This window comes from Nelusetta ayraudi, unplaced genomic scaffold, assembly GCF_046127955.1.
Source record: "Nelusetta ayraudi isolate G7.1 ecotype Tasmania unplaced genomic scaffold, CSIRO-AGI_Nayr_v1 ptg000131l, whole genome shotgun sequence".
Lineage (NCBI taxonomy): Eukaryota > Metazoa > Chordata > Actinopteri > Tetraodontiformes > Monacanthidae > Nelusetta > Nelusetta ayraudi.
In genome coordinates this window covers 217,532-245,503 of record NW_027466181.1, presented here as the reverse complement: position 1 = coordinate 245,503, position 27,972 = coordinate 217,532, and the positions used below count along the sequence as shown (strand labels likewise).

At 45.4% G+C, this 27,972-nt stretch overlaps 1 protein-coding gene across 6 annotated transcripts in view; it reads right to left on the bottom strand.

Annotated features, from left to right (window-relative positions):
- Positions 1-265: 265 nt before the first annotated feature.
- Positions 266-27,972, bottom strand: part of fhl3a (four and a half LIM domains 3a) — a 241,508-nt gene continuing 213,801 nt past the window's right edge. For 3 of the 6 annotated variants that reach the window (XM_076050919.1, XM_076050921.1, XM_076050918.1), the window contains exons 2-5: positions 6,049-6,213; positions 5,170-5,344; positions 2,423-2,592; positions 266-2,205 (exon numbers count right to left, since the gene is read on the bottom strand). In XM_076050919.1, coding sequence (XP_075907034.1) covers positions 1,672-2,205; positions 2,423-2,592; positions 5,170-5,344; positions 6,049-6,204 — 1,035 coding nt within the window. In that variant the 5' untranslated portion in view covers positions 6,205-6,213 and the 3' untranslated portion in view covers positions 266-1,671. Of the gene's footprint in view, positions 2,206-2,422; positions 2,593-5,169; positions 5,345-6,048; positions 6,214-6,419; positions 6,502-7,826; positions 7,983-27,972 lie in introns of those variants that run through there. The other 3 variants (XM_076050922.1, XM_076050920.1, XM_076050917.1) reach the window with 3 other exon arrangements.

Sequence of the window (27,972 nt, the reverse complement as noted above, 5' to 3'; positions counted from 1 at the left end):
GTTTTGTTTTGTTAAACTTCATTTTCAATCAAGTCTTTCTCGCACGTGTTCGTGCAGTTTTCTCCGCGTGCTTCTCGCGGGTGCTGATCTTTCCTAGAAACACTTAAAGGCAGCAGATACCCCAATGACCCCCCCCCCCCCCCCCCCTCCTCACTTTGGAGAATAAACACTCGAAAGTTATGACCTCGTAAATATGCGATGGAAATTTTGGTTCACTTCGCCCGCAAAACGCAAACAAAGTGTAAAACACGGCCAGGGGCAGAAGATGGGTCAGTGTAAATTTATTTAATAAGCCTTCACAATAATAAAAACTTAACATTTAGCCATATCATCTCTTTACAGTAAGTTTCCATACTGCTCTCCTGACTTGCGTGGCGCACTTTTCTTTACATGTATATTTTTTTGCCAACTCTGACTCACCAGCATCAAAGCCGTAATAAAGAAACATAGGCATTTTGATAAACATTTTCATAAACGAGTTAGAACAGAGGAAAAAAAAAAAAAAAAAAAAAGACCAAAAAACAACAACAACACAAACTGCGCTGAAAACCACAGAATATTAAAGGTTGAGGTGAGTCTCTTCCGACGTTGACATGCTCTTGCAGTACACAGTGGTATTTGGTTTCTTTGGTTTATAAATGCCGGCTCTTGGAGCAACAGTGATTAAAAGAACAAAAGTATTGCAAACAATAAAAAAAAAAAAAGACGGTAACGGAAAGGAAGTTTACGTAAAAAAATAAGTGACAATGCGAGGAGTTCAACATAAGCAGATACATGAAAGAAAGAGAGAAAGAAAAAAGTGGTCTGTGTCTTTCTTAAACTGTGTTATCATGTGCACGTAACATGGTAGCAGGAAAATACCTCAATCAAAGTGCAAATGACTTCATGGATTATCACTACCTTGCAAATGTTCTTCTTGCATTAATGTTTTTTTTCTCCTTTTTTTTTTTTTTTTAGCATATTGCAACATAAAACTGCAGTTATAAGAGCGTTACAACAGTACCTTTAAGTTTAAAAAAAACACACTGTAAGGTTCTGCATCTTTTCTGTTGTCTGACCTCCATGTTTGGGCAAAACACAAACAGAAAAACAGCACAAAAAATCATAACACACAACAACAAAGTGACTCAAGTTTAGAACGTTAATTTGGTTCAGCTGTTCATAGCGAGATTCACTATTTTAAGGCACTCGAAAAAAAAATGTTTTGTATTTATACAGAATGGTGAAAACGTTGGTCACGCTTTTAAAGGTCCGATATTATCCAAAATATATGTTACCAATGTTTTCCAACTGTGTAATGTGTCTAGAGACCCTGCTTTACTACTTTGGCTCTGCTCTTCTGAAAGTGTATGTCTTCCAGGTGAGTGAGCCAGCATTGTTTGTTCAACAGAGCGTCAGTGACTTTTAGCAGGAAAGCTACAACCCAGCGTCCTTGCTGGAGGCTGCAAACAGAGGGCTAACTACTATTAGTAATATGGGACCTTTAAACACTGTAAAAGTAGGATTTGGCTTGTCGTTGTATGGAAATCTGAACACTGATTGAGGGCGGAGCTGATCCCTCTGTGTGGAAACAAACCTGAGAGGCAGCATTTTCTCTTTCTTCCTTTCTTTCTTTCTTTCTTTCTTTCTTTTGCCTGCCTTACCAACTTTGGTAACGACCCGAAGGGGTTCTTAAAAATGCTGTGACGAAGGGTGGAAGCTGGAAGACGGTGAACGATGACGGCGGCGGGCGACCCTCTCTATAGGTTGCTGTTGCATTCTCGGCACAGGATCCTGTCGCCGTCTGGGAAGAAGCCGGCGCCCACCAGCGAGACGGAGCACTGGGAGCAGGTGAAGCACGGCTGGTGCCACTGGCGATCCTCGAATGAGATGTACTTTCCGCCTCCGAAACCTGGGTGACGCGGGGGGAAAAAAAAGAAAATCAGAATCAGAATAAACTTTATTGTCCCCCAAGGAGACATCGTCAGAAGCGAAAAAAAAGAAAAAGAAATCGTGTTTGCAAAGGGGCGTGGCCTCGCCTGTGATTGGTTTGGTGCAGGCCTCGCACTTCTTGGCGTACAGGCTGCCGAAGCACTTGAGGCAGTAGGGGCTGTCGTCCCGGGAGGTGAAGTGCTGACCCGCCAGCTGCATTTTACAGTGGGTGCACACGAAGCACTCCCGGTGCCACGGCTCGTCCCGATAGGTCACGCCCCCCTTGGAGAGGGTCTGAGGGTGAGACAGGTCAAAGGTCAGTTCATCTCGGGGGGGGGGGGCTGATTTAACTGTGCAACACTCAACTTCTGCAGTGTTTTCTGACTGGGTTGCAGTTTCAATGAGACGTAACTGAGGAGTTTTGCTAGATTCCGCAAACAAAGGGCTAACATTTTTTTTTGAATCATAAAAAAAAAAGGGGGAATCTCTGAGCCGTCACAGCTCTACTGACCTTTTTACAGCGTGTGCACCGAGGGGCGAACTTGTCCTCGTAGCAGGCCACGCAGTAGTGCTCGTCCTTGTCGGGAATGAAGGACTTGGAGCCAATGGGCTGCTCGCAGCTGTGACAGATGAAGCAGCCCTCGTGCCATGTCGAGCCTGCGTACTCCAGCTTCCTCGTGCCTGATGGGGGAGGAATGGGGGAGAGCGTGAGTGGAAGAGAGGAAGGAAGGCGCAGCAGAGAGAAACGTCTTGCAGGAGGAGGAATCACTTCTGTCCTGTCCTTCTGAGGGTTTAAAAGCCATCTGAAGGTCGCTTTGGTCCTTCCTGCAGTAGATTCTCGCACGGAGTGCTGCTGTTTGTCTCGCCTACAAATGCAACACCAGGCCGGTTTTGTTTTTTGCCACACACCTCGTCGCCTTAAAATACCTCAAACCTAACAGTGCAAATGCGTCTGGCACACGCGCAGCATAAAAACACATGCAATCTTCTTGAATATCCAGTCTGTACTGACACAGCTGTTTTTGTCATCGCCAGATGAATTTACTCAAGACTGGCAGGGAAACAAGAGAAATGCAGCTGTCCGTGTGTATTATTTTCTATTACACTCGCGTTGACATCACTTGTTTTTTGTTTTTTTTTTGCACATGCAAATGCAAAAAAAGAAGGACAAGACACAGCCACCCCTTCCCCCCTCTGCTCTCTTTAAAAAGCAACCTGCTGCTCTGAGCTTCCGCATCAACCGGGTCAGAATTTCCCGATAAATATTTATCCCTGGCCAATTAAAACCCCTTCAAATTTTAAATGAAGCATCAAACAAAACGCTTAAAAAGGGGGAGAGAGAAAAAGAAGTGAGTCATAAAGAAAAAGGCCACAACAAAATAACATCCTGTGTGACACACTTCCATCAAAGGAGATCCTCTTCAAATCCTCCAGCATGGCTTTGATATTAGGTTACTCCCCCCCCCCCCCATGAATAAACAAGCAAATTCCAGTTTTGCAGGTGTGGATCTGCAAAGACGTGGCTGTTGCCTTTTTGTTAGACAATTAAGAAAAACCAAAAAAGCATTTTCATTTTTTGTTCAAAGGGCTACTCGTGTATCTCTGTGGCCTTGAAGCAATCCCCCACTTTTCACCGCTGCAGCTTTCAGAAGCTCTTCTTCTTTGTCCTGACTTGTGACAATGTGAGGCAAAATGTGTGACCTCCCGAGAAGCCGCGGCGCCGCCTGCAGCATGAGCGAATGGAAAAAGCTGAGGAACGGCTCTGGGTGCTCGCTGTGTCACGAGGTGCCAGAGAGTCACTGGAACAACTGACTTGCTCCTTATCTCCTTATAACATCGGGCTCTTGGCAGCCCCGCAGCTGTCTGCAGATCTGGCTCGCAGTCAGCGAGTGCAGCACAGTGGCAATTACTGCGTCGCGTTCAGACCTGGCCACTGCTCAGTCATCATGTGAATTATTAATAATTGTGAAAAAAAAACACCCTTCCTCTGCCATTTGTCACATTATCCTTTTCTTTTTGTCCCTGACGGCTGGAATCCACGCTGTCATCATTTTCCAGCGTCATCTGCCGATGCGTCTTGAAATCGGATTTGTGCTGTACATGGAAAGTAAAGTGCGGGCGATGGAACTAATGTTTAGTGGGTAAGTGGAGCACCATAATATATGGCACTGTCAAATGCATTACGTGCAACTTGCAGAATTTTATGCCGCGCTCTGGGCGTCTTACTTCATTTACCCTTTATCAGATGTCTCCTTATACTTTTTGTCATGCAGTCACGCTGCTATTCCCGTGACTTGTGTCTTTTGGAAATAAAAAACAAAACAACAACCCTCAAAGGTCCCACATAATGCAGAACTCGCTGCACTATTACATATATATTATAAATGACATCTGCCTGCTCCATGTTTAGAAAATGTCAAATAAAACACATCATTCTGGGATTCTGCACAAAATGTGATGCCAGAGGGCGCTGAGCCAATCCCCAGGCTCACAGTTCTCCCCAGGTGCTGGCTCCGCCCTCTAATGTGTTGTGTTTGTTCCCTTCCAACACATGTGGAAGGTCCAAACTAGGCATGCTAACAATTAATCGATAATCGATTAATTATTGATTAAGAATTTAATCGATTAAATTCAATTAGTCGTAAGAATATAATTTTTTTTTTTACACAGGTGGTTAATATCATTATAACAGTGTAGTGGCAGAAAAGAGCAATACACCTGTAGATACTGTTATGGTCATAATATACCTAGAACAAGTTACTTTTAAACAACTTTAAAAAAAAAGAAAAAGTTGAAATGTGACGCATTAGAAGTCAACTTAACGTCAGAGGATCAATGTTTAGGGTGTTTTTACTATTCTCGAATGTAAAAATTGGTCACATTGGACCCTCAACATTATTTAAGGTTTAAATAATGTGGTTCTTACACATTTTTAAATGTGAAATTTAGGTTCTCAGGAAAAATCGCCGCTTATCAATTCATTGTTAATCGATCGATAAGGCCAATGAAACGTCAATTAAACGATGAATGATGAATGAATTAATCCATAATTTGCATCCCTCGTCCAAACAAAAAACATTCGTTTTGGCCGGAAGCTGTAAACAGAGGGCTAAATCTGCTGTTTTCTGGAGATCTGCAGAGGTTAAGCTCCACCACTTGGGCCCATATGAAAAAGGTAACAACACGGGACCTTTAAGAAAACAGACATTCACACGGCACAGACAGAACAGCCTCAATACCCTCCAAGCCAAGCTCTACCTGGCATGACGATCTTATCGCAGGCCACACACTTGGAGGAGAACTCGTTGCAGTAGCAGTCGTTGCACAGCAGGGCGTCCTCCTGGCTGGTGAATGGCTCGTCGGCCAGCGAGCGGTCGCAGCGGAAACAGCGGAAGCAGTGCTCGTGGTAGTGCCGGTCCTCGTAGAAGAGCTCCTGGCGGAGGGACGGAACACAAGCAAGAGGTCCGACGGTCATTTCAGCCTCTTCGGGTTCTGGTGGCATGTTTTAGATCAAGACCGGCAGCCAGGATTGGCATCAGTGGATTCTTTTGCACAGTAGTACTATTTTTTAGAGGTCAGCCAAAATGCATTGAAAGACAGTAAGTTCACAAGTTTGCTTGCTTTATTCATCCTTGTTGGCAGCCTCAGCTAGACATGCTGCAAAGATCTACACTGCGCCTCGCTCTGCGAGCCCCGCTAAGTCGTGCACGTCAGTCTTAATGAACCGGCTGAGGGTTTTCCAAAAAGTGTGTGTGTGGCGGGACGGGTGGGAGGGAGTCATTTGAAGTTGTTTGCGGAGAAGCAGCGAGACGTTCCCTCACGCTGAGGCTTTCGAAATTGCAGCCTGTTGGCTATGGACTAAGTGGAAATTGCCTGTATAATTGTTTGCTAAATTAGCCTTTGCCGTGCCTTGCCTCACAAAAATATAGAGAGAGCGCGCCTCATTTAGCGCGAGCTATGCGCCATTAGTATGACATAGCTTCTGGTTTGGTGGCAATCAGGGTCTGAACGCGGGGGGGGTGGGGGGGGGGGGGTGGAAGGGCTTGAAGCTCTTCGGCGGCAGATATTTAATGAGCTCTGGAGTTTGTTTTATACTAAAAATGTGAGCAGTGGATCTGGCGGTGGACGCCCGCTTACCCTTGCGTCGTGGCCAATCAGCTCCTTGCACTCGTCGCAGGTGTTGGAGAAGAGGCTGTCGTAGCAGGGGATGCAGTAGGGGCTGTCGTCGGATTGGATGTACTTGCGGCCGTACAGGGACTCCTTGCAGTTGTCGCAGTCGAAGCGGTCGGCCATGGCTGCACTCTGGAAGACAGAGACGAGGGGTCGAGTCAGTTGAGGAGGGGGGGTGCTGGGGGAGGGGATGAGACCATCAGCAAGTGGGAGAAAAGGGCGAATGAAAGTGATATTTCACCTGTTTTTGTTTTTGCGATTGTGAAATACACAGACATTTTCTAACGATAGCTAGATGACAGACAGACAGACAGACAGACAGACAGACAGACGGCAACCTGAGAAATTCCACATGTAACCATTTTGGAGAAGATTTGGACTGAAGGATTGTCTGCGGTTGCCGCAGACTGCAACCTATTAAAAACAACAGAAGAAAAAAAAAAACTCACACGGCTCAAGCGTCACCACAAACTATCTTTTTTTTTTTTCAACCAATATCCCTTGCTACTTCCTGGCCAGAACAAACCATAGGGGAGGGAAACGGGAGGATGGAGGATGGATGGAGGGAGGCGGGGCAGAGAAGAGGGAACGGAAGCCGTCACTGCACTGTGTCTCAGACGTCCTTCCTGCCACACATCTGCAATGGCAAGATTACTTATATCGGCGTGCAGCTCACACATCTCGCGCAGTCAAACACCTTTAAACATTTATTTTAAGAAATGTCCCCAACCAAGCGAAAACTCGGACCACCAACAGACACGGGTCGAGGAGGGGATGTATACGCAGGCACTTGAAGTTGTTTAAGGTGCCTAACAAGTTCCTTTCCTCTAATATTATTTTATTATTATTATTGTATATGTATACATATATATACATATATATATATATATATATATATGTATATATATATATATATATATATATATATATATATATATATATATATATATATGTATGTATGTATGTATGTATGTATGTATGTATGTATGTGTATATATATATATATATATGTATGTGTATATATATATATATATATATATATATGTGTACATATATATATGTATACATATATATATGTATATATATATATGTATGTGTATGTATATATATATATATATATATGTGTAAATGTATATATATATATATATATATATATATATATATATATATATATATATATATGTATATATATATATATATACATACATATATGTATATATAGAGAGAGATACATAGATAGACAGATTGATAAATAGATTGTTTTTCTTGCAGGTGAACTGCGCACGTTCTTGTTTTAAAAAATGTGCCGCACGCCTTTTGATCATGACAGAGAACTCGACTGAGTGAGGGAGCAACATTCTGAGAGTGTTATGGCAACAACACCAGGCTGCCAAAAGCACCACAGCACCACTAGAGTCAAATCTGGCAAAAGGCTGCGCGATTCATTTCCGCCAGCCAGCCAGCAATAACAATCACTTCTAATGTATGCAGATCAATCAGGCTTCAAACTGGATCTGCTCTGCCTTTCATAAACACACGCACTCACACGCACTCACACACACAAGCACATGCCTAATGTGAGCACAAAAAAAATCAAACAGGTGATGAAGGTGCCATATCACACAGGATCCGTCATGAAAGAAAACATTAAGCCCAGACTCTCAGGTTTCATCCGTCTCGCCCTCCCGTCAGACAAAAGCTCTTAATGAGTTGGGGTGAGAAAGTCAAGATCTGACAGCTCTCACCTGCTCACGTTCTTCATATTCGAGTAGGCGGAAGAAAAGAGTGTGCACGCCTCTTGAACACGGAGCGCCGACTCTAACTCCTGGTCCAATCACTGGAGGGTCACAGTTCTAGTCGTGTCTACGGATTACATCAAGACGTGACGCCTACGGCAACGGGTCGGTGCATGCTGCCCTGGCTTTCGGCGGATGAGGACGAGACGAGGAACGATTCATGAAACTGAGAGACGAAGCCAGCGGTTTAGCCCTTTGGGAAATTTGGCCCAGCCTCGAAGAATTTGTACATTTCAAATGTCTGGCTTTATTGATGAAAGGCTGGGGAAAGTGGGTCACTACGCTGTGTGGGGTGGGAGGAAGTAAAATTATTGTCAAACAAAATTTGAACATCCTAAAGCAAATGTTTTGGAACTCCGCAGTTCTCCAACGTGCTTTCCTTGAGTGTGGAGTGGACTAGCCAGCAGGTGAGAGTTTAGAAACTGGAAAACTCACAACAATACACGAGCGGATGTTTGAGCTTGAGTTGTGGAGGTGTTTCTGGTTCAGCGTGAGACCCAGTTTCACTATCTGCTCAACTGGCCAGCTCACCGCCTCAAATCAACTCCTGGTTCCACGGAAGCTCACAGTGATGACGTCAGCGCCAACCGAACGCCCCACTCCACCACGCCCCCTCCCCCCCGAGGCGACAGACTAAGACGTGACTGCATGCAAGATAGCGCAGAGCCAAAACCGACGTTCCCAAATTGGAGGGGGTGGGGCTGGGGGAGAGAACGGCCGGACCCGGTGTTTCTCTTTGTATCAACCTCTGCTCGTGAAAGTTTCCTAGCGAGAGCTCCGGTGACTAAGAGCTCCAATCTGGGTTAATGACATTCCAAAATACCAGAGCTGTGACTGAATTCTGCCCCCATGGGAAAAGAGTGGGCATCGAGGAAATGACTGGCGATGCCTCCGCTTGGGCTCACGTCCAGATTTATTGTACCTCCTACAGAGTCGGGGGATCTCTGTTCAACATCAAGCGACGCTAAACAACCTAGCAGGAATTCGGCCAGGCACATACATTGGAAGCAGCTATATGGGTCAGCGCGCATGTCCTTATCTGGTTTTGCTAACCGTTGTGCAAGTGCCAACGACTGTGCAGGCGTGGAGTCGGAAGAGGAGGCGGGACGTAGGGGAAAGCGGCTCACGGCTTGCGGCGCTAACATGGCCGCGTTTGATATTCGCACGAGCGGCGACTTCCAAATGAGTGATGTAATCCCAACGACTGTTAAAATAGCCGTAGACAGGCTGAATCTGGCGGGCCTGAGACAGAACCAGAGGAAAACATTCGACCAAAGCCCACGCCCCAGATGTGGAGACGTTCCCAGTCAGAGATGATGATGAAAAGAACAGAAACCCAATGGGTTCAGTTTGGAGATTTTCTGAGGGCGAAAATACTTTCATACAGATGCGAAAAACTGATGTTTGCTGTTTGAGCATGTGAGCATGTGAGCTGGGTGGGCTGGTGTGACTCTCCAGCGTCTCTGCTGGGCTTAAAAAAAGGATTTAGACCTTGTTTTTGCACATCCGACAAGAAGATAGCGGAAGAATGCCAAGGCTGTTCGCCCCATTAGCCATTACTGATGTCCCCGATTGGCACCGGGGGTGAAGTTCAGGGCCAATTGTGAGGCAGCGGCACGGAGCTGCGGACCAATGCGAGCCAGTCGTGCTGTTGCCGGGGGACCCGGTCACGGCTGCCAGGCGGACAGCCAGGCAGAGACCCTGTCCGGTCCGCTCCCACAGGCATGACCCTAATCCCCAGCCAAAACTCTGCTCACGCTCTACTGGAGTCCAAATGAACAGCGTGTTGGAAACCAGAATTCCAGGTCTTCCCACCCTTTGCTGCTGTTTTCACTAATTTGTTTTCAATTAATTTGATTGCATTCAATGACATGTCATTTATACACTGTTGCCCACAAAGTTGCAATAAATCTTTGTTACCTGTCTTTTATTGTGCCATAACAGATGTTATGCATGAATTAGTTTCACCCAGGTAAGTGGGACATGTAATGGCATAATTGCACCTGGTCAGAGGTGACTATTGGTGTATTTAAGTAGAAATGTGTAATACTTAAATATCAAATATTTATAGAGGTTTGTGTCTGAAATCTTTGTAGCGCACACTGTATTTCAATAAAGGAGACACTTGTAAAGATGCAGCAACATTGCATTCATTTGGACAATTTTTAATCATGACATCAAACTTGATATAAGCAAAATACCGGCAGATTTTTTTTTTTTATTAACTTGCAGTTTGCTTTCTTAACATTACATCTTGGCACAGCTCTGTATTTTCGCACAGGTGCGCTAACAACATAACTCCAAATAAGTACCCGACAAGTTTTTAAATTCTACTTTCGATCAAAGGGGAGGGATGTCACTTTGTCTGGACTAACAACAGAAGAAATAATATGAAATATGTTTTTTTTTTCTTTTGGTTATTTGTCAAGAAAAGTTGATCCGCTGTGACAGTGTGTGAGTTAGTGCGGCTGGAGGAAGGTTAAGGAAAACAGCCTTGAGACCACAGCGAGTGAAATGACACCAATTATACACAGCACATCAGTCCACCGATGCTCAGTTGTGGCCGTAGACACACCGGGGACAATGCATTACTTGCAGGATAAATATGATGGAAAATGTCAACGTTCACGGTTAGCTTACAAGCACATGGTAACGTTTTGTCAAACAAAGAGTTCAACGTTTCTGGCCTCCAGTTTGGTGTGTAAAATTGAATGAAACATTTATTTCAAGCGTTGCAGATTTTCCAGCCCACGGCCTGTAGTTCTGGGGATGGTTCATTTTACTTTTCCCTTTGACAAAAACAAAAATTACAAAAAAAAAAGAGAAGCAGCATTTTTTTGTGGCAAAGATGCTGTGGGAAGAGTTATAGGATAATAACATAACTGCAGGAAAAATACAGTCACTGTGTGCAAGTGAAGTGGTGTAACTACAGCCACCCTGATAAGACGAGGGGAAGCACCCAAGACTGTCGACGTAGCTGCTCTTAACTGCTCCTAACATTGGTATATAAACTTCATTTCTTTTTGTTAATGGAAATCTTAATTGCAACAAGCCAGGGTTTTACTTTAAAGAGAAAAGTTGCTACCAGAATCACTTACAAAACAAAGAACGTCTGATTTTTTTGGGAGCAAAGACACAAAGGCAGTCGAGAGGAAGCAATGTGTTAAAACCTTTGAGCAGCCGCGACTCTTCATCCTCCCCAGCAGGTTCCAGACAGCTGAGAGGTGGAAATCAAACAGCAGGGCAAGACAAAGGAGAGTAAAGACGTGTCGTGTGACATTCAGTTGTAAGTGAATAGTGGAGTAGGAAGCTAACCCTGACAATCGTAAATCAAATTAAAGGAAAAAAAGACTGGCTGAGTATAAACATATAGCATTACACTGCCCTGCGTATGGTGGCAGGACATCATCCAGACTGCAAGGCTTCTGGCCGGCTTTTAGACAGAGAAATATATATATAATTTAAAGGAGCTTGTAGAGAATATTAAACAAGCCCAGTGTCTGAAGCACACTTCACCAAAGATCATTTGCGTCTCCGTTCATTGGCCACTTGAAACTAGCCTTTAGAGTCTGAGCTTGTTTATCCCAAGGCCTCATTACCGAGGACCCTCCTTTCGGGGCGGGGCTGTGCACACGTACAAAGAAAAAAAAATCAGAAACGTGAATTGCACGAGGCAGTTTAATAGCTCAGAACTTACGCTAACGCCGCAGTTACAGAGGGGTTACGACCAGGGTCTTCAAGGGCCTGGAAACAGTGAAGGGGAGCGAAGCGGAACACCAGCTGGAGCATTTCCACAACCCCTGTGGGTGTGGCACGCATCCCTTTGGGAAAGAGCCCATTGAAAGTGTTTCAGAGAGGGAGGGCAAAAGTTGAAGGTGAGTGAGAGCGACCAGTTTTTTTTTGGTACTGTGCTAGCCTCGTAGCAACTCGTATCAGAAATCTTGCCAAAGCCACTCATTGGTGCCTATTTTAAAATATACCCCCAGTTGTGGAAGCACCCACTCAAATCTCTTACAACTCCTATTAGCTCCTTCTTCCTAGTTTTCTGTGTTTACTTCTGGAACAGTTGCCTCTCGCTCTCGTCCCTCCAGCCTCTTTAAGGCTACAGAAAACCTCTGGAATTCACTGGAACTTTAACGTCGATTGCAAGGTGGGCGCACCAAATTTCAAAAACCTGAGCAATGCAGCCGCTATGCAAAGGTTAACAAGACCAACATATTCCCTGAGAGGAGTCACTCCAGGCCCTGATGACATGGCTGTGAGTAACCATGCGTCATTATCTTGGAAGCGTCCAGAGTTTTGTGTGGAAGAAGGGCTGTGCGATTAATCAATTTTAAATCCAAAAACGGACTTATTAGGTTAAAAAAAAAAAGAAGAAAAATCTTAAAATTAATTCTCCTCTTGCATGCTTCCTGGCTTTGGGCCTAAACAAAATGTGAAAGTTTTGCACTTTATTCATTCAACGTTGTTCATGATGATAGAAAAAACTTTTATTTTTAAAGTGATGTTTGGTGAAAGTCAGTTAAGGTTGTCACTTTATCTACACGGGGATTCATTTGTATTCGGCTCTTAAGTTTTCACTTTATCCCCAAATAACGGAACGTCATCTTTGTTTCTGAAGAACATGTTCATTTCCAAGTGAAGTTTGGTGAAAGTGAGGTTCTCACTTCATTAATCCCAAGGGATTCATCTTTGTTTGGTCAGGAAGACTATAAATGTTGCCACTTTACTAAACCCGAGGAGGCTTTAAAGTATCTTTCAGTTGTACTTCATTCCCAATTGCGAAATTTGTTTGCTATTTTTCTTTAAAAATAAAGATAAAATATTTGAAATAATTTGTCCGATTGCAGTAGTAGTCCATTCTTGTAGTTTTACCAAAAAAAATAGAAATCGAAATTGAAAATTGAGTTTTCAGAGAAAAGAAATCATGACTTTGTTTTTGTCCAAAGCTGCCCAGCCCTACGTAGAAGACGTGTCAATTTGTTTTTGTGTGGTTTCATTCGCGGTGGAGACCTGATGTTTAGCGACCTGCAGGACATACAGTGGGACACTGGATCTTATGACAACTGCCGAGGTGGGCTTTTTTTCAAACGCGTGCCTGTTAAAACAAGCCTCACAATGACGGGTAAGTCTGGAGACCACTTTGAAGAAGAAATAAAGGGTCATGGCAGTGGTCTGAGAGCACCTGAGACCACTACTACGGCGGGTCAGACTCCACAATGAAGTCCAGGCTGCAGGACCAGACACTGCAGCGCAAAACCCTGTTATTGTCCCAGAGCGTTTAAACACCGCCTGGCGCAGAGTGGGAGGCGACAGAGGAGGCAAATGAAAGCCAACATCATAAACAGAAAGGACGAAAATGACTACCTGCAGGGGAAAATGTCACCGAGTACCTTTGTAATTTGTCCCCTTCTTGGTAAGTTTTAATGACCATGCGAGGGCCCCATGTCTTTTAATATTAGCCTTGATTCCCCTGGGCAGTGTTAGAGGAGAGCCGGCAGCGGGTCTGAGCCGGGGCTGCACGTCAAAATCCCCCGAGCTGAATTACCAAAAAGGAGGATACGGTGATTTGAGCACGTACAAAAAGACAAATAAAAGCGCGACGCAAGCCGCCGCTGACGTATGCTCGGTTATTTAAAACGGGAATTTGTCACGAGCCGACAGTTTCTTGGCACAGGGAGCGATGAGTGCCGAGCTTCATGGGGATATGGATAGGGGAGAAAAAAAGGAGAGAGTCTTAGTTAAAAGACAGCTGAGACTGTGCGTTGCCCGACTCTGTCCCCAAACGCTCCGCAGAGCTCCGCCGACAACAAACAATAACATCACAATTACGCTAAATCACACAGTATCGTCCCAACCACTGCGAGCAGAAGGAGGGAAGTGAGGAATGAGCCTGAAATGTATTTTTACATCGCTGAGCGAGGATGGCCGAAGGACTACATTTTTGGCATAGATCTGTCTTCCCTTGAGAAGAAGAAGAAGAAAAAAAAACACGCTGCCATACATTAGAGCTTCACATCTGGTTTGAATTGAGAAAAGTATGCAGTCAACTCCTGTGTGCCAGTGGACGTTGTGGAGAGTCACTGGCTGGAGCGCGCAAGCCAAGACTGACTTTTCTTTCTTTCTCCTCGTGCCAGCGTTTTCCGGAAAGAGTTTAAAAGGCTGGCTTGACATTGGAAGGGGAAAAAAAAAAAAAACCAAGGTAAGCAAATCTCGCAATCAAGCAAGACAACGGGGGGGAAAAATAAGGATGTGTGACATTCGACGAGCTGTAGATGTTGGGTGGTGAAAAATGAGGGAAGATCTGAAGTGGACGGAGTGCTGCAAAGTCATAACTCAGCAGTGGGATTAAAAGCCGCTGTCTGCCGAGCGGAATTGTACAGTGACACATAAACAAAGGTCCTGAAAGATGGCAAGGTAATTTTTCTTGAAAAAAAAAAAAAGGGGGACATTTTCAGGGGCCCCAAAGGTGCCTCGGTTCTGTGCTGTTGCCGGCAGTTGTAGGATAAATAAGTGAAGTGGGTGAAGCTGCTTTAAGGCCGCTGTACCACCATATGAAAGGAAGAGTATATGATTTCTTTTTAAACAAACATGGTCATTAATCCCGGGGACCCCTTTACTCCAAAAGTTTCCCAGGGCAGATTTGTGCCCAAAAATGGCTTTACTAAGACCTCGTCCTGGTGCTCCCAATCATTCCCGTCCATGTGATCTAAGAGAGAGAAGAACACTTTGAAAAAGGAACCCCTCCACTGGCTGGTGGCAACTCGTTGCTGTTTTGAAACTGTGTTTGGCAGAGGGGAGCAACGTTTGGTGTTAAAGACACTAATTCTGAAGACATTGAAGGCCCTGTGAGGTTGGGACTTTAGAAATGGCCAATCACGACAACATATTGCACAAATACGTGACTCAAATTCCATTTAAGAAAGAAAAAGGAAAACCCTACAATAAGTGCTTCATACCCCCCAAAAAACAAAGCTTCAGCATGACTCTTACACATCGGGCCATTTCGCAAAGATTCTGTCAACATAAGCTTGCCTGGTCACGTACATGCATGCCGACGCTACTACAATGTGAAAACACCAGAGTGCCCAAACTGACTGACGGTAAAAACTGGCATAAAGGGGCAAGAATATAATTCCGCCGAATAAAAATGTGAAATTATACAAAAGGAAAAACAGATTTTGCAGAGCCCCGGGCATTCTTAATGGCACACAGACAGCATTACGATTTGTGCGGCTGCAGAGCAGCGCTCACTCAAGCCACGGGCCCCGAAGAGACGTGTGCATCGTGAGGTCAGCGCCGTTTTACTTGCATGTTAGATGATTCAGTGACTGGTTTGTGGGCCCCTGGAGAGGAAGTCGTTTCTGCAGGACAAACCTCCACAGCGGGAATAGAAAGAGCCCCCTGTCTGATGCAATATCTTCACTAGTGAGGCAAATATAAACACGTCGTCCCTTTCAACGTTGGACCTTTGTTGGCAAAAAGCGTGTCTTCTTTTCAATAAAGCAAATGTCTTCACACCACCGGAAGCCAAAGTTTTAAAGGTCAATTTAACAAGATCTGATCTTCTCAAGTCCTTATATGGATTTAAGACACGTGCTGTGGAGCTTCTGCTGCCGAGTCGACTGTGAAATCTGATCCTGGAGGGTATCGAGATGATTTTTTGCTTTTGCCACAGAAGAGAGTCAGTCTTTCTGCTATGGCTAAGTGTCTCTTTTGTTGGACTTTGCTGCTTGTTTACTGTGTTTCGACCTTGACTCAAACCCAAACATAGCCAGACGCCTGTTTTTAGCATTGCCCTTCAGTTAGATTAAACAGAAAGTTGTTTTTTTTTTTTAACAGAGCGAAGTTAGCAAATTCTGCATGAATGTGGGCTGCTTCCAATCCATTTTCAAAAAGATTAAGTAAAAAGTGCAGTTTTATGCCACGTCGATCGCCATCACTTCAAACGCTGCCAAAAAAAAACCCCAACAAAAAGCAGTGAGTCAAGCAATCTGGATAATAACGACAGCAGCAAACATCGTGTTTACTCCAACATATCCAGACTGACGCTGTTTACACACATACCCTGGTGGTTATTAGCAACCCACAGGGGCAGAAACGCCGAGGCTAACCGTAAAACCGACGAGGGCAAAATGGCTCCCACACGACGGCCCGTTCCCAGGTGGTCCCGCTAATGCTGCTGAGTCAGCGCAACTGGCCCCGACATCAAGGAGCAGGTTAAGGTTTCAAAGGCCGCACACTCAGCAATCCACGGTCACAACTCAACTGTGTGCAAATCTTCTCTCTTTCTCTTTTTTTTAAGAATTCATCCTGACTTGCGGCTCGTGGCTGCCATTATGGCACCTGACCCTGAGGTGAACGCCTGGGCGAGGAGGGTTATTTTTAAGCACCCGTCCCAGCCTCCCAAGACGTGAATATTCAAGCGAATCGTTTCCAGCAGGTGGATCCGGGGCGGCGAAAGGTCTTCGGCTGGTGTTGATGATGCACGAGGAACGACTCGCATACTTGACGACTCTCGAATAAATTTCACCCGGCGGACACATTGAAGCGAAACACTACGCCTTCCTTGTCCCTCTTTAGTCCTGGTAACCCGGACGAGTCGCTTTCAAGAAAAGACAAGCAAGCATTACGTTAGCCTCGAAAATCGAGGGGCGGCAAGCCAAGTGTGAAAACGGCTGGGATGAATATCCCAGAAGTCATTTCCAGTACATGCAGCCATTTCTCTCCCTCCCTCCTTTTGTCCCTCCCCTGCTCAGGCACATCGCCATGGCACCGTGTAAACACTGTCCTCATCCCCCTGCACTGTAAACCTTCTGGCAGTAACGTTTAGCTCTTGTTTCATCCTATGCTGATTGAGGGCAAACACAACCCTGCACTTTATTACGCTGCGGCGACGCGAGAGTTCACCGGCCGCGGCGCTCAGATCGCTGACCCTCCGTGGTGAACTCAGATACTCCGTTATTACGGCGACCAACGTTGCCAATCCCGGTTGAATCCAGCCTCTGCCCAACTTCACACACCTAAAATGCACCCTTGCAACCCGTTGATATGTTTTTACCATCTTGTATGAGCGCAAAGGGCTCGGAATAGATGTGCCGATGCCAATGACGCGCAAAACATCCCCGTGCAAAATCAATCTGCCATTAAAAAAAGGTTTCCTTCCTTCACTCTACACGGTGCAAACAGAGGGCAAGTTGACGTCTTGCCGGGCAACAACCCCTAACATTAAGTTTGAGAGCGAGAGCGAGCGCGAGCACACGCACACCGCTTCTTCCTGTTACACCAAAGGGATATCTCTGGGACTTCTCAGGGACGGTCACACACATTTGCAAACAGCAAGTCACCGTGAAAAATGTGGAGGCTTTTTAATGTCAAAACAAAGCGACACACTCATGCAAAAAGGCTAAGTCGTTATAAAAATTAAAAAAAACGGCGGCCACGTGCCTGGCTTAAGGCGATGCACGGGAATGCGGGAGGGCAGGGAGCTCAGGGTAGATCACACAAAATAATAAACACGGCCGTGAGGTGGTGGTGCGGTGGGGGGTGGAGGAACACCGGGCGACTCGTGCAGGAAGCGCAGACACTGTGTTTAGTTTGTTTGGGTCTCTTTGCAGGGACTTCCCCTTCAGGTTTAATTGCCTGCCACATTGGCAATCCCGAGCTTTATTTTCTCTTTCTTCTGCAGCCATAACGCTGATAAGATCAAACAATCTCACGTATTTAGGAAACGTGTTTCAGGCAAAGCGGAGGGATGTTGGTTTTAGCAAGCCAGACGTATTGAATGGACGGCGAATTCAAACAGGAGTGGCTCACTGGGACCGGCTACTGCCGAGCTCCTCTCGGCCCTCGCCCCACCCCGACAGCCTACTCGTGAGTGAAACAAAGGGTGGAATCTTAACTCAGTCAAACAATGATGTCACCATCTGTAAGACTACTGGAGAAAGAGAGAGAAAGAGAGAGAGAGAGAGAGAGAGAGAGAGAGAGAGAGAGAGAGAGAGTTGAAAAATGATTTTCCATCGAGGCATTGCTGGAGATACTGTAAAGCTCCCCCACACAATTCTGCAAACTGCAGCAAAAAAGAAAACTATTTGGTCTCGGTGCCAGTAGGAACATATCTCTCTTGACCCACTTTTTATAAACACAAAAGCGGGACCACCTACTTTTCCTCTTTTTCACTCTCCCTGTTTGCTATGACCTCTGAAATGGTTACTAAGGAGTGAGTCACATGTCCACGGCTGCACTGACTCGTTTTTGTCATAATTTTTTTCTTTTTCTTTTCTTTTTTCAATCGCAAGTTGAGAACCAAACACCCACTGATGAATTGCCACATAATCAGGAAGCGCATATGCGAGCGGTACACTTGTGGAAGGCTGGCGACCCGGGGGTCATTAATTCCCCGTCGCCTCGCTGTCAGGAGAATGTGCTGGCCTGAAATGCAGCAGGCCGGCCGTGTGGCAGGAGCGAGCTCACTTCAAAGGTGTCCATAAATCATGCTGCCACACATCCCAGGACTACCTCCAGCCTTCTTGTCCTCCGGTCTTCTGCACGTCTACACACATTTCTTCTTTCTTTTTGCCAGAAGCATTTCTCGAGCCATGTTAAGATGGTGACTACCAATGGTTGCAGGTAAGATCCATAAGCTGAAAATAAAGTGACAAAAACAGGGGCCGAAATAGAGACAAATTGAAATTTATCCTACTTGAAAACATTGGGCATTCGGCCAGAAGGTTGTATGATCAAAAGAAGAGCTTAATCTTTACTGTTTCAGCGCCAGCTGCCATGTAAAATAAATGTCAAAGCACAGCAAAAGTATTAATTTGTATATGCATTTGATGTGAAAACGTGTGAGCTTTTTTGCCCCTTTAATCGTTGAGTCCTGCAAGTGCATATATATCATAAAGATAGTGACAATGATATTAATATATAAGATAAGTGCTGTATTTTGTTCACATCGAGGCAAATTAAAATAGTTGCCTGCATTTAGGTCAAGGATTTACCTGGGAATTATTCAAATTTCAGTTGCAAGTTCAAATGTCCAGGTCACAGAACTAGTGGCCAGTTCCTTGACTTTGCCAGCAGAGCACCGCAATCCGTCAAGGCCTTTATCTTACCGCCGTTGCAGGCCTGCAATCTCTTTATCATGCAGCCATGCAAAACACCATTCGTCTTCCCCACTTTAATTCATTACCGCCGATAAAATGCGTCGCAGCGGCCGTGTTTGTTAAATGGGCGAGAGGACGTGAAACGAGGCGCTTTGGTAAGCACAGATAACGGTGGCTGAATTATGTTGCTCCACAAGAAAACCTGACTATCTCCCAGAAATCTGTTAGCCAGATTCTAGTCTGGCCGAGAGTCTGACCTTTTTTTTTTTTGTCTCCTTCAAAAAGTGGCAAGTTTCACCTCAAGCAACGCAGGATGGGTGCTGAATACGAAGGAGACAACATGAAAGGGCACAAGGTACTAGTCATCATGGCTCCAAAGCCTTTTCATCCGTCAAGCCACATCTAAGTACTTGTCTCCCCTTGTGTATGTTAAAAGGTTTATGCAGCTTTACGTTGAAGCAGCAATGTCCTCTGACGCTGGTAAAAAAAAAAAAAAAAAACGTTAAAAGTTACGATGCATCTACTGCCCACAATCCTGTAACTGGACAAATCACCTCATGTATGACATGGTGAGATGAACAGACGGTCATTCAGCACGAATTCCCATTCTAAAGGAGACATTTTCCTAAATTTGGTCTTCGGCAACCATTGAACAGTTTGTGCTCAATTGTGTTTGAAGAAGCAGGGGGAGTGGTGGGGAGCAGAGAGGGTACTGAATACTCCCCCAGTTAAGTCATAATGCTTGTGTCATTGGCCCTCGAATGCGCTTTGCTCACCGTCTGGCCTCCATTTTTACCCATTGATCTAATTTCCATTGGCCAACGCTGGATGTGGTTCTGTTTGAAGCTGAATATCTAGGCCCATTAAAGCGCTGACGGAATTGCAAACGCATGGCGGGCCACGGGACGATGTCAAGGAGAGAACAACCGAGTGATGCTTTCCAGACTTTCGAGTGGGTAAGTTTGCAGCAAACGCAAGGTTAAAGTTGTGAGCACCGTTTAGTCAGGTGGGGAAAATCCACAGGCTCTTTCCATGCTGGTGCTAATGAGCTCCTTACATCCGATTACCTTCTCACCTCTGGCCTTAATTGTGTCTTCAATGTCACGGCACTTCAACTTTGATTGGTTATGCATGCAGCAGTTTATGCCAATTTGCCAAAACTGGTGCCGTAGATGTGGTATCCTTGTACATAATTGCTAACAATGCGGGCCATGGACCACCTCTGTAGGTGGTCGGGCAAAATGCCTTGAACATACACCTCACATCAAGACCCCTGCTAATGTGGCTGTGTATCTGTCACATAATTCATCCAATATCACAGAGAGGGTTACATTTCTACGATATAACTGCAAAGAACCAATTAAGCAAATACCTTCCACACTGTCGTAAACTTTGACTGGTGATTGGCATCTTTGCTTTGTGCAGAAGGCCTGCTGTTTTCTCAGTGATGTTCCAGGTGATAAAAGGTCTCGACCCGCAGTCCTAAATCCCTTAAGGCAGAGGCATGCATGCATACATTTCCTTTCAAGCCAAAGCTGCCGTGGATATGGGGTGGGTCCAAACGAAAGTCAGAGCAGGGTAATGTCTTGAATGAGCTTGTTAACACGTGTAGTTAAATGCCAGGAAATGGTCCTCGTGTGATGCGTTACACATGTAGGAAATAGACTGGGTGAATCGAGAAGAGTACAAGGAGCAGCAATGCGACCGCAGATGTTGGCAGATCAAGTAGCTGGTTCATTTATCATGAGAACTCCCCCCTATTCTCATTCCAGCTACCTGGATTTGATGCTATGGAGTGATTAGGTAAATCCTCGACAGGAAAAATAGGTTTAGACCATTTGTGTCCATAATTTTCCTCTGAGGAAGCTTCCAGAAATTTTCTGGGAAACACTGCAAGCATGAAAGGGGCTGTAAGTCTCATTTCCTGCACCATCTGTATGTATATAGTGTTACTGCGAAAAATGCTGTGGTTCGAATGAATCCATGTCCTTCACAGCTGTTGAACACAAACATGACTCGGGCACGCAATGACATATATCTATATTTATGTCATTTTTTTTTTTTTTTTTTCATGTAAACTGTGCTTGTATGGTTGCATCATCGCATTGCATTTCTATATGTCATGTTTAAATTCTTTCTTTTGTTCAATTTGTACAGTCATGAGACATTTAACATAATTTTTTTTTTTTTTTACTGATTTATGTAAGACAGTGTGTTTTCCCACCATGTGAAAATAGTTGGAGAGTGAAGTCATACTGTGGTCCCAACTTTTAATTAAAACAGGATTGAATAATCATTTTTTTTTTGGTTTTTAAGTTGAATTGACTTGCCATTTCATTTATTTAAGGTCAAAAACGATTCAAAAATGCATATATCTCCAACCCTCACAAGGATTTTTGAGCTTGGTCGCAACCTAACGTCAACGACAAAGATGCAGAAGAAGTAAAAAAAAAAAAAATTAGAGAGTAGCTATTGCTGCAAAGCCTTTGGTATCTTTTGAGACTGGACCAACCCAGTTGATTATACTAAAATAACAAAGGAAAGCAGCAGCGGTATTCTCTGGCACAGCAGGCCTGTGAATCATTTGCTAATTATGTCAAACGTAAAAGCTCCGATCTCCCTCTGGAATGGGTTATGTCCTATTACTACAAACATCCTGTGCTCAAAAACGATCTGCTGGTCATGAACACACTGTCAAACACAAATAGTGCTTGGCTGCAATAATCTCATTGCACCACTTCTCAAGAACATACATTGCACAAGGTGAACGAAAGCCAACGCTGGAGGCTGTGCTGAGTCACAACATGTTCCTTCATTTGTTGCGATGCGAGCAAATGGTTTCTATGCAATAAACAAATCTTTTCCTTGAAAGAGAAGCAGCGCGCACAGCCTAAACTGCAAGCAGAAGGGATGTCATTCGTCTCTCAGTATGCTCCTCTGAAACGGAGGCGCACATGTCCAGTCAGTAACGGCGTGTTTGAGTCGCTTCTCTCTCCATCGCGCCCCTCATTTGTTTCTTAATGGCGACTGAAGACGCCAAGGAACCCCTAATTAGGTCCTTGTAACTGCCTGCAAATCACCATCATCTGCTAACGTCCTTTTATAGCCAGAGCAGGGACATTTTCTGCCATTTATGGCTTCTCCAAAGTGCCTTAAGTGAGCCGGTCAGTAATTCACGAAAGGTAGGACTGGGTGGGGAGAAGGAAAAAAAAAGAGGCCAGGACACATCCTTTCCCGCTCCTACTACTATTTAGCGTAACGGTGACAGCTGTACAAATTTGTGCCAAAGTGTACCCCAGCAGTGCCAAGTGTTCTCTTGTCAGCGTCTTGACATAAATCCACACTTCAGCGTGTGTAGCAATTCTGGCCTGCCTCGGCCTGCCTCTGCCGTCAAACGCCATCCACTGTCTCTCTCCGACAGAACCGTCGACGAGAAAGTGAGAGGGTGAGACAAATGGCGTGTCCCAAGTTGCATACTTTTGTAGTACCTAATACTTTGCTCGCATAAGAGCACAAAGTGCGTTTCCAGAAAGAAGTATGTGGAAGTATGTGAAAACCCCTGAACAAAAATGGTCCAAGAACTGGGTGGAACGATGGACACTTCAACAAATGTGTTACTGGTGGAAAGTACTGAAACACATGTTGGAAATTGTTAGAAAGTAGCAAAAGAAGACGGAGAGGACCTCAAATAAGTGCAAAACACAGTCTGCGTGACATAAAAATTAGTGCACCACAAAATAAGTTTACTCTATTAAAATGTGATCCAGAGCACAGCTAGAGTGAGCGCGCCTGTGTGTGTACCTGAATACTTCCAAGAAACAAAGCAGAGATGGTGTTACAATCTGGAGTGCTCAGCTAGTTTTCGTCAGGCAACGCAGGCATGCTAACAGTGTTTACTTCCCACTCCTGCTCACAGCCGCCCTACCAAATAAACAGCCGTGCGTTTTATCAGCGACAAGATAAAACACATCTAATCTCAACAAGTAACAGCCTCTCTGTGCATTCCCAACAAGTCAAGCCGTTCCGGTTCATCCCCAGAGGATTGTGCAACAGCGGGAGCACAGACACCTTGCTGCACGCCCGCGCCCTCATGAGTATACATTCCCCCCGCCATCATAACACAGCCTTGGGTAAATCTTTGCACATGAAGGTGCCAGGGCTTTTTTAGTGTTTGGAAAGCAATCAGCACTAATGCAGCTGGCATCACGGTGGGCTGAAGTTAGTGGCCATATAAAGACAAAACTAGCGCGGCGGCTGTAGGGGGGGGGGGGGGGTATGGGTGGGGGGCTGTTGAGGGTGATGTTACAGTAGTGGCACGGCGGAACAAACAATGCACGAATACACTGCCAAGGCTGATTTGCCTTTCCAAGACATCTGCTGTGAGAACAGAGCCCCCGCTGGCCTGGCATGTTCGGGAAAAAAAGCTCTGTTAATGGCCAACTCTCTGGTTATTGCAGTGTTTCAATTGGGTGACTTTTTTTTCTCTCTCTCTCTGTCTTTTTTTTTTTTTTTAGCGGATTTTTTAACATCTTAACGTCACTTGCCCGGGTGCTGGTGATGGCCAGATTGCTGGGAGGGCATTTATATCTTGAAGTCACTGATGGAATGCTGTCCTGCTCCATCATGCCACGGCAACAGGAAGAAATCTCACCTCAAGCCAAGTTTCCCACAGTAATCGAATTAGCAGCCTCAGATTAACTTCAGCCAAGTAATGTTCCCTGGTGTACCTCAATACGATGGTTTGAGATGCTAGACGCACTTCTTGTGTCATCACTGAGCCATATGTGCATCGCAGGAGGCCTGGTGCGACATTAAATGCCGCCATTCAGTGACGCCAATGCACACCTTGATCGACGTGTGACGAGTTCGGATGGAATCACGGTGTTACAAATTCTCCAAAACGGTGCATGCCACTCGCCTCGGCTGGCACACCTACCTTCAGGCGAAGGTGCAGGAAAACAGTCATCTTGATGACTCATTTGTCGTCAACTTAGGCTCGTAACATCACATAATCTTATGACGACGCGGTGAACCTACAGTGTTCCACAACCCAAAACATCTGTTCGAGAGAGACACGCAAAGCGGGGGAAAAGAAAAGGTAAAAACGGAAGTGTTTTTGTTTTAAGAAATACCTTTATTAACTAAAGGGGTGAACTGGAGGAGACCGAGTGGAGGGCTGGCCAAAGCAAAGGAGTGGCACAACCTTGCGTAGCATGTAATTACTTTGTATTAAACTGCTCAGTGTGCAGCGGAGGGATCTCCAAATTCTGTGCGGACAATTTGGTATTTCCTTTGAAAACAGAACTTCCTTTGACAGCGGCAGGTAAGTGGTGGGTACGAACCTGTAATTGTACACCTCGACAATGTAATTACCCCATTAACACAGAGTCAGTTACCTTTAATACCCCTCGGCCGCCTATATAAAGTTTGTGCTGTCCTTGCATAAAACCCTGTGCGTAGCGTGGGGGAGAGAGTGATGGTCAAGACAGGGGAAGTGAAGAACAGAGTGAGACGGAGGCTAGATCACCTCCCACAGGGGCCCTTGGCTGAAAAGATCGGGTTTCAGACCTCTACCAACAGAGGAGGAAGCCTTCCTCACAATAAGACCACCGCACCTGGGCATCCCGAGACAGGAAGACTGGAAGAACTTCCCTTCTTTACGGACTCTCTCTCTCTCACACACACACACACACGCGCACACACACACTTGTGCTGCCAGCCACAAGACAAAAAAAGGGGGGGGGGGGTATGTGAATGCCATGGAGACGCAGAGACAACAAAACAAATTGAGAATCACCACTCTCACTAATAACGTTCAATAAATTGAATGAAAGCTGGATGCCAGACAGGTTGTGTTAACACCAAAGCGGCAGGAACTCCAATTTCCCATTTTGGTCTCACATGTAATACAGATGTGAGGTTTCTTTCTTTCTTTTTTAAAAAAAAAAAAAAAAAGAAATGAAAAATCAGTCCAAGGAGCTTAAATGCTGGATTGGATTTGCATTGTTTAATTCTGGTTGGAACATGAATAAAAGGCAAGAAAACAAGGTATGCACCCTTAATAGATGTGCTGGAATGTACATGGTCAAGTACAGTTTAGCGAGAAAAAGAACAACGGCCAGTTTGTGATTTTGGCAAAGGCCGAAGACATCTTGGAGGATGATGATTGGTTATTTATTTTTTTTGGTCGTTGAAATGCGAAAAAGAGCTGTAAATTAACAAGTGAGGAACCAATGAAAAGCTTTCACATGAAATCACGGCTGCAGCCCAAAATTCCTACTTCTGTGAGTAAACCTTGAATTGTGCTAACGCCCCAGTGCAGTGCATTTATTTTCTGCAGCACCAGTCTTGACATGGGTTGTCTCATCCCCAGGTCGCACACTGGTGACCAAGTCTGTTTATTTAACTGACCCTTCTACAGTGTCTACAGTACACAGGCTGTAAGGAGAACAATTTGTCAGGAACAAGCACGCTAGCTGGTTCGTAGTAATTTCAGCTATCTAGTTAGCCTGGCTAATGCAATCACCTTGTGCGTCCGCTGCCCTCTTGCATATTTCTCAGACACCTCAGGTCTTGCACAGAACACAATGGTTACACTCTGCAGTCCAACTCCAGCAATCTGCTTCTTTCCCCTACACACCCACTTTGGGGGAGACGGATGGCTGCAAAAACGTCAAAGACGAGTGCTCCAACAGCGCAAATCAAACTTGCGCTCCCCATCAACCTGCAAACACTTGACCAAGAGCTCACCACCGTTATCGTCACGGCGCTGTTTTCAAACAATGCCAGCCTATAAAAGCCCGCCGCAAACCAGTCCAAGTCATTTCGCCGCAGTCCCACTGCAGTTTAAAGCTGGCCGGGCTCAAACCGCCGTGCGGGTCTAACCTTTGGAAAACACTGAGACCTCCAAAGAATGTGGCCATGGTCAATGAAACAGAGAGGGAGAGAGGAAGACGAAAGGGCCAAACAAATACGTCGTACATCCCGCGGGCTCGTGAAGGCAACCTTCCCAGATGCTAAATGGGACATAATGACTGGCTTTTGGCTGGGGCTATTTTCTGCTGGCTATTGTGACAAACGGTTTGTATAAAAACAACCTGTCAGCGGTGAGCAGCGCGATGCCAGCGGAGGCCGGAGTCGCTGAGGTGTCACTTCTCAGGGGACGGACAGGAAATTGATGCCGCTGACCGTAAACGAGAGTGTTGCACTTTATTAGAAAAGTTCCATGAGGTCGCTCTGACTTAAAGCGCCTTCACACACACGTTCATTGTGTTTTGCCTGTGGATTATTTCTCCCCGGCCCCAAATCTCAACATCGATTTATGAAGAACAGCAATGTTCTAAAAATATATCTATATATAAAAACCCTGCAAACATCAGGACTTTGTGTTTCATTCCTGGAGCCCAGTGTGGGGGACTTCAAAGCTCATAAGTGACTTTCTCAGAAGTTTGTTAAAGCCATAACCGGAGCCAAAAGGAGCGGCTCCATGGAGATACACTGGCCACATGGACAGAAACATCAAAATTAATAAAGTTGCTCTGTTCATGCATAATTTCTAGAGAGGATATGAGTTTTGTGAGCATGTTCTTTTTTTTTTTATTTTGACATCACAAAAGCCTACAGTATATGGATGATTTCATTGTAAGTGTTCAAGCCGACTGCTGCTTGTAAACGAAGAGTGACTATGATGACGGTAACAACGGGGGCAGGACCTTCCTTATCTTCATCTGGGAACTGTGTGTCAGACGCTCTAAAAGCCGTTACAATGTTTCTTCCCCCCTGTGGTCGGTGAAGGTGTGGCAGAATCAAGCCTCAGCTGGATCCGAGACAAAGCAAAAAAAACAAAAAAAAAAACAACAACAACGAAAGAACAAAGAAAAAACATTTTTGTGATTCCTTGTTGCATACTGTAAAGACCAAGGTCTTCAACTCTGTTCTGTCATGCCACAACAAAATCATTAGGAAGAAAACGGGGAAGAAAAAAAAAGCTTCTAAGACTCTGATCATCAAAGTTTCCCTTTGGGCCAGTCCCACCGCTGCTCCTTCCCACAGTGCCCACTGCACCCAGATGGCGCAAGACCAGCGTCATGAGGATGACACGGCCGCCGCCGTGCACTGTGATGCCATGATGACGATCCAAAACAAACCTTGAAGCTGCCTCACCGACACGCCCTTTCCAGACGCAACTGCCATGTGCCACTTCCTGCCGCCCAGGAACAGGCCAGTTCCTGGGCAGGTGGAGGGGGGAGGAGTGTGGGGTTAAGGGGGGGGGATAGGGGTCGCTCCCCCAGCTGGGAGCTCCCCGGCAAGCAGCAGTTGTTCCCTAATCCTTCCTGCTCACAGATCAATGGGCCGTACAGTCCGAGGCTCAGCTCAGCTCAGCCCAGCCGCTGGCCAGGTGTCGCTCACCTCAGTTTGGCCGCCTTAACTTTGTGCTAATTACACCGTAGTGGCAGCGTGACACTGTGATTACAGGAAAAGAACAGAGGGGGGGCACAGACAAAGAGGGAGGGGCAGAGAGAATGTTCAGACCACCACCACCTCGCTGCTGGTCGTGGCAGGAAGTGGGTCCCCCTTTTGCCGGAGCTGTGCTTGCAGGCCTCCCCACCAGGCAGGCAGGCAGGCAGGCAGGCGGGCAGGCAGGCAGGCAGGCAGGCAGGGACAGTGTTTGGCCAAAGGTGTGAATTCTTTCAGGCTTGTCACAGTGTCAACACACACACACACACACACACACACACACACACACACACACACACACACACACTGATTTAGCGACTGCACCAGTCACATCCCACACAAAGCTAATAATACTTATTAAACAGAAGGCAATTATTGACTTTACAAGTGATAATAATGCATCATAAGCCATGAATATTACGGTCCGCGCAGCTGTACAACTTATTTTCGACCACCCTCTCAAGTCTTGCTGCTGAACTCGGCTTCATTGTCTCCTCAAGTCATTCATTCTTACTTTAAAAGTCTTTCCTGCC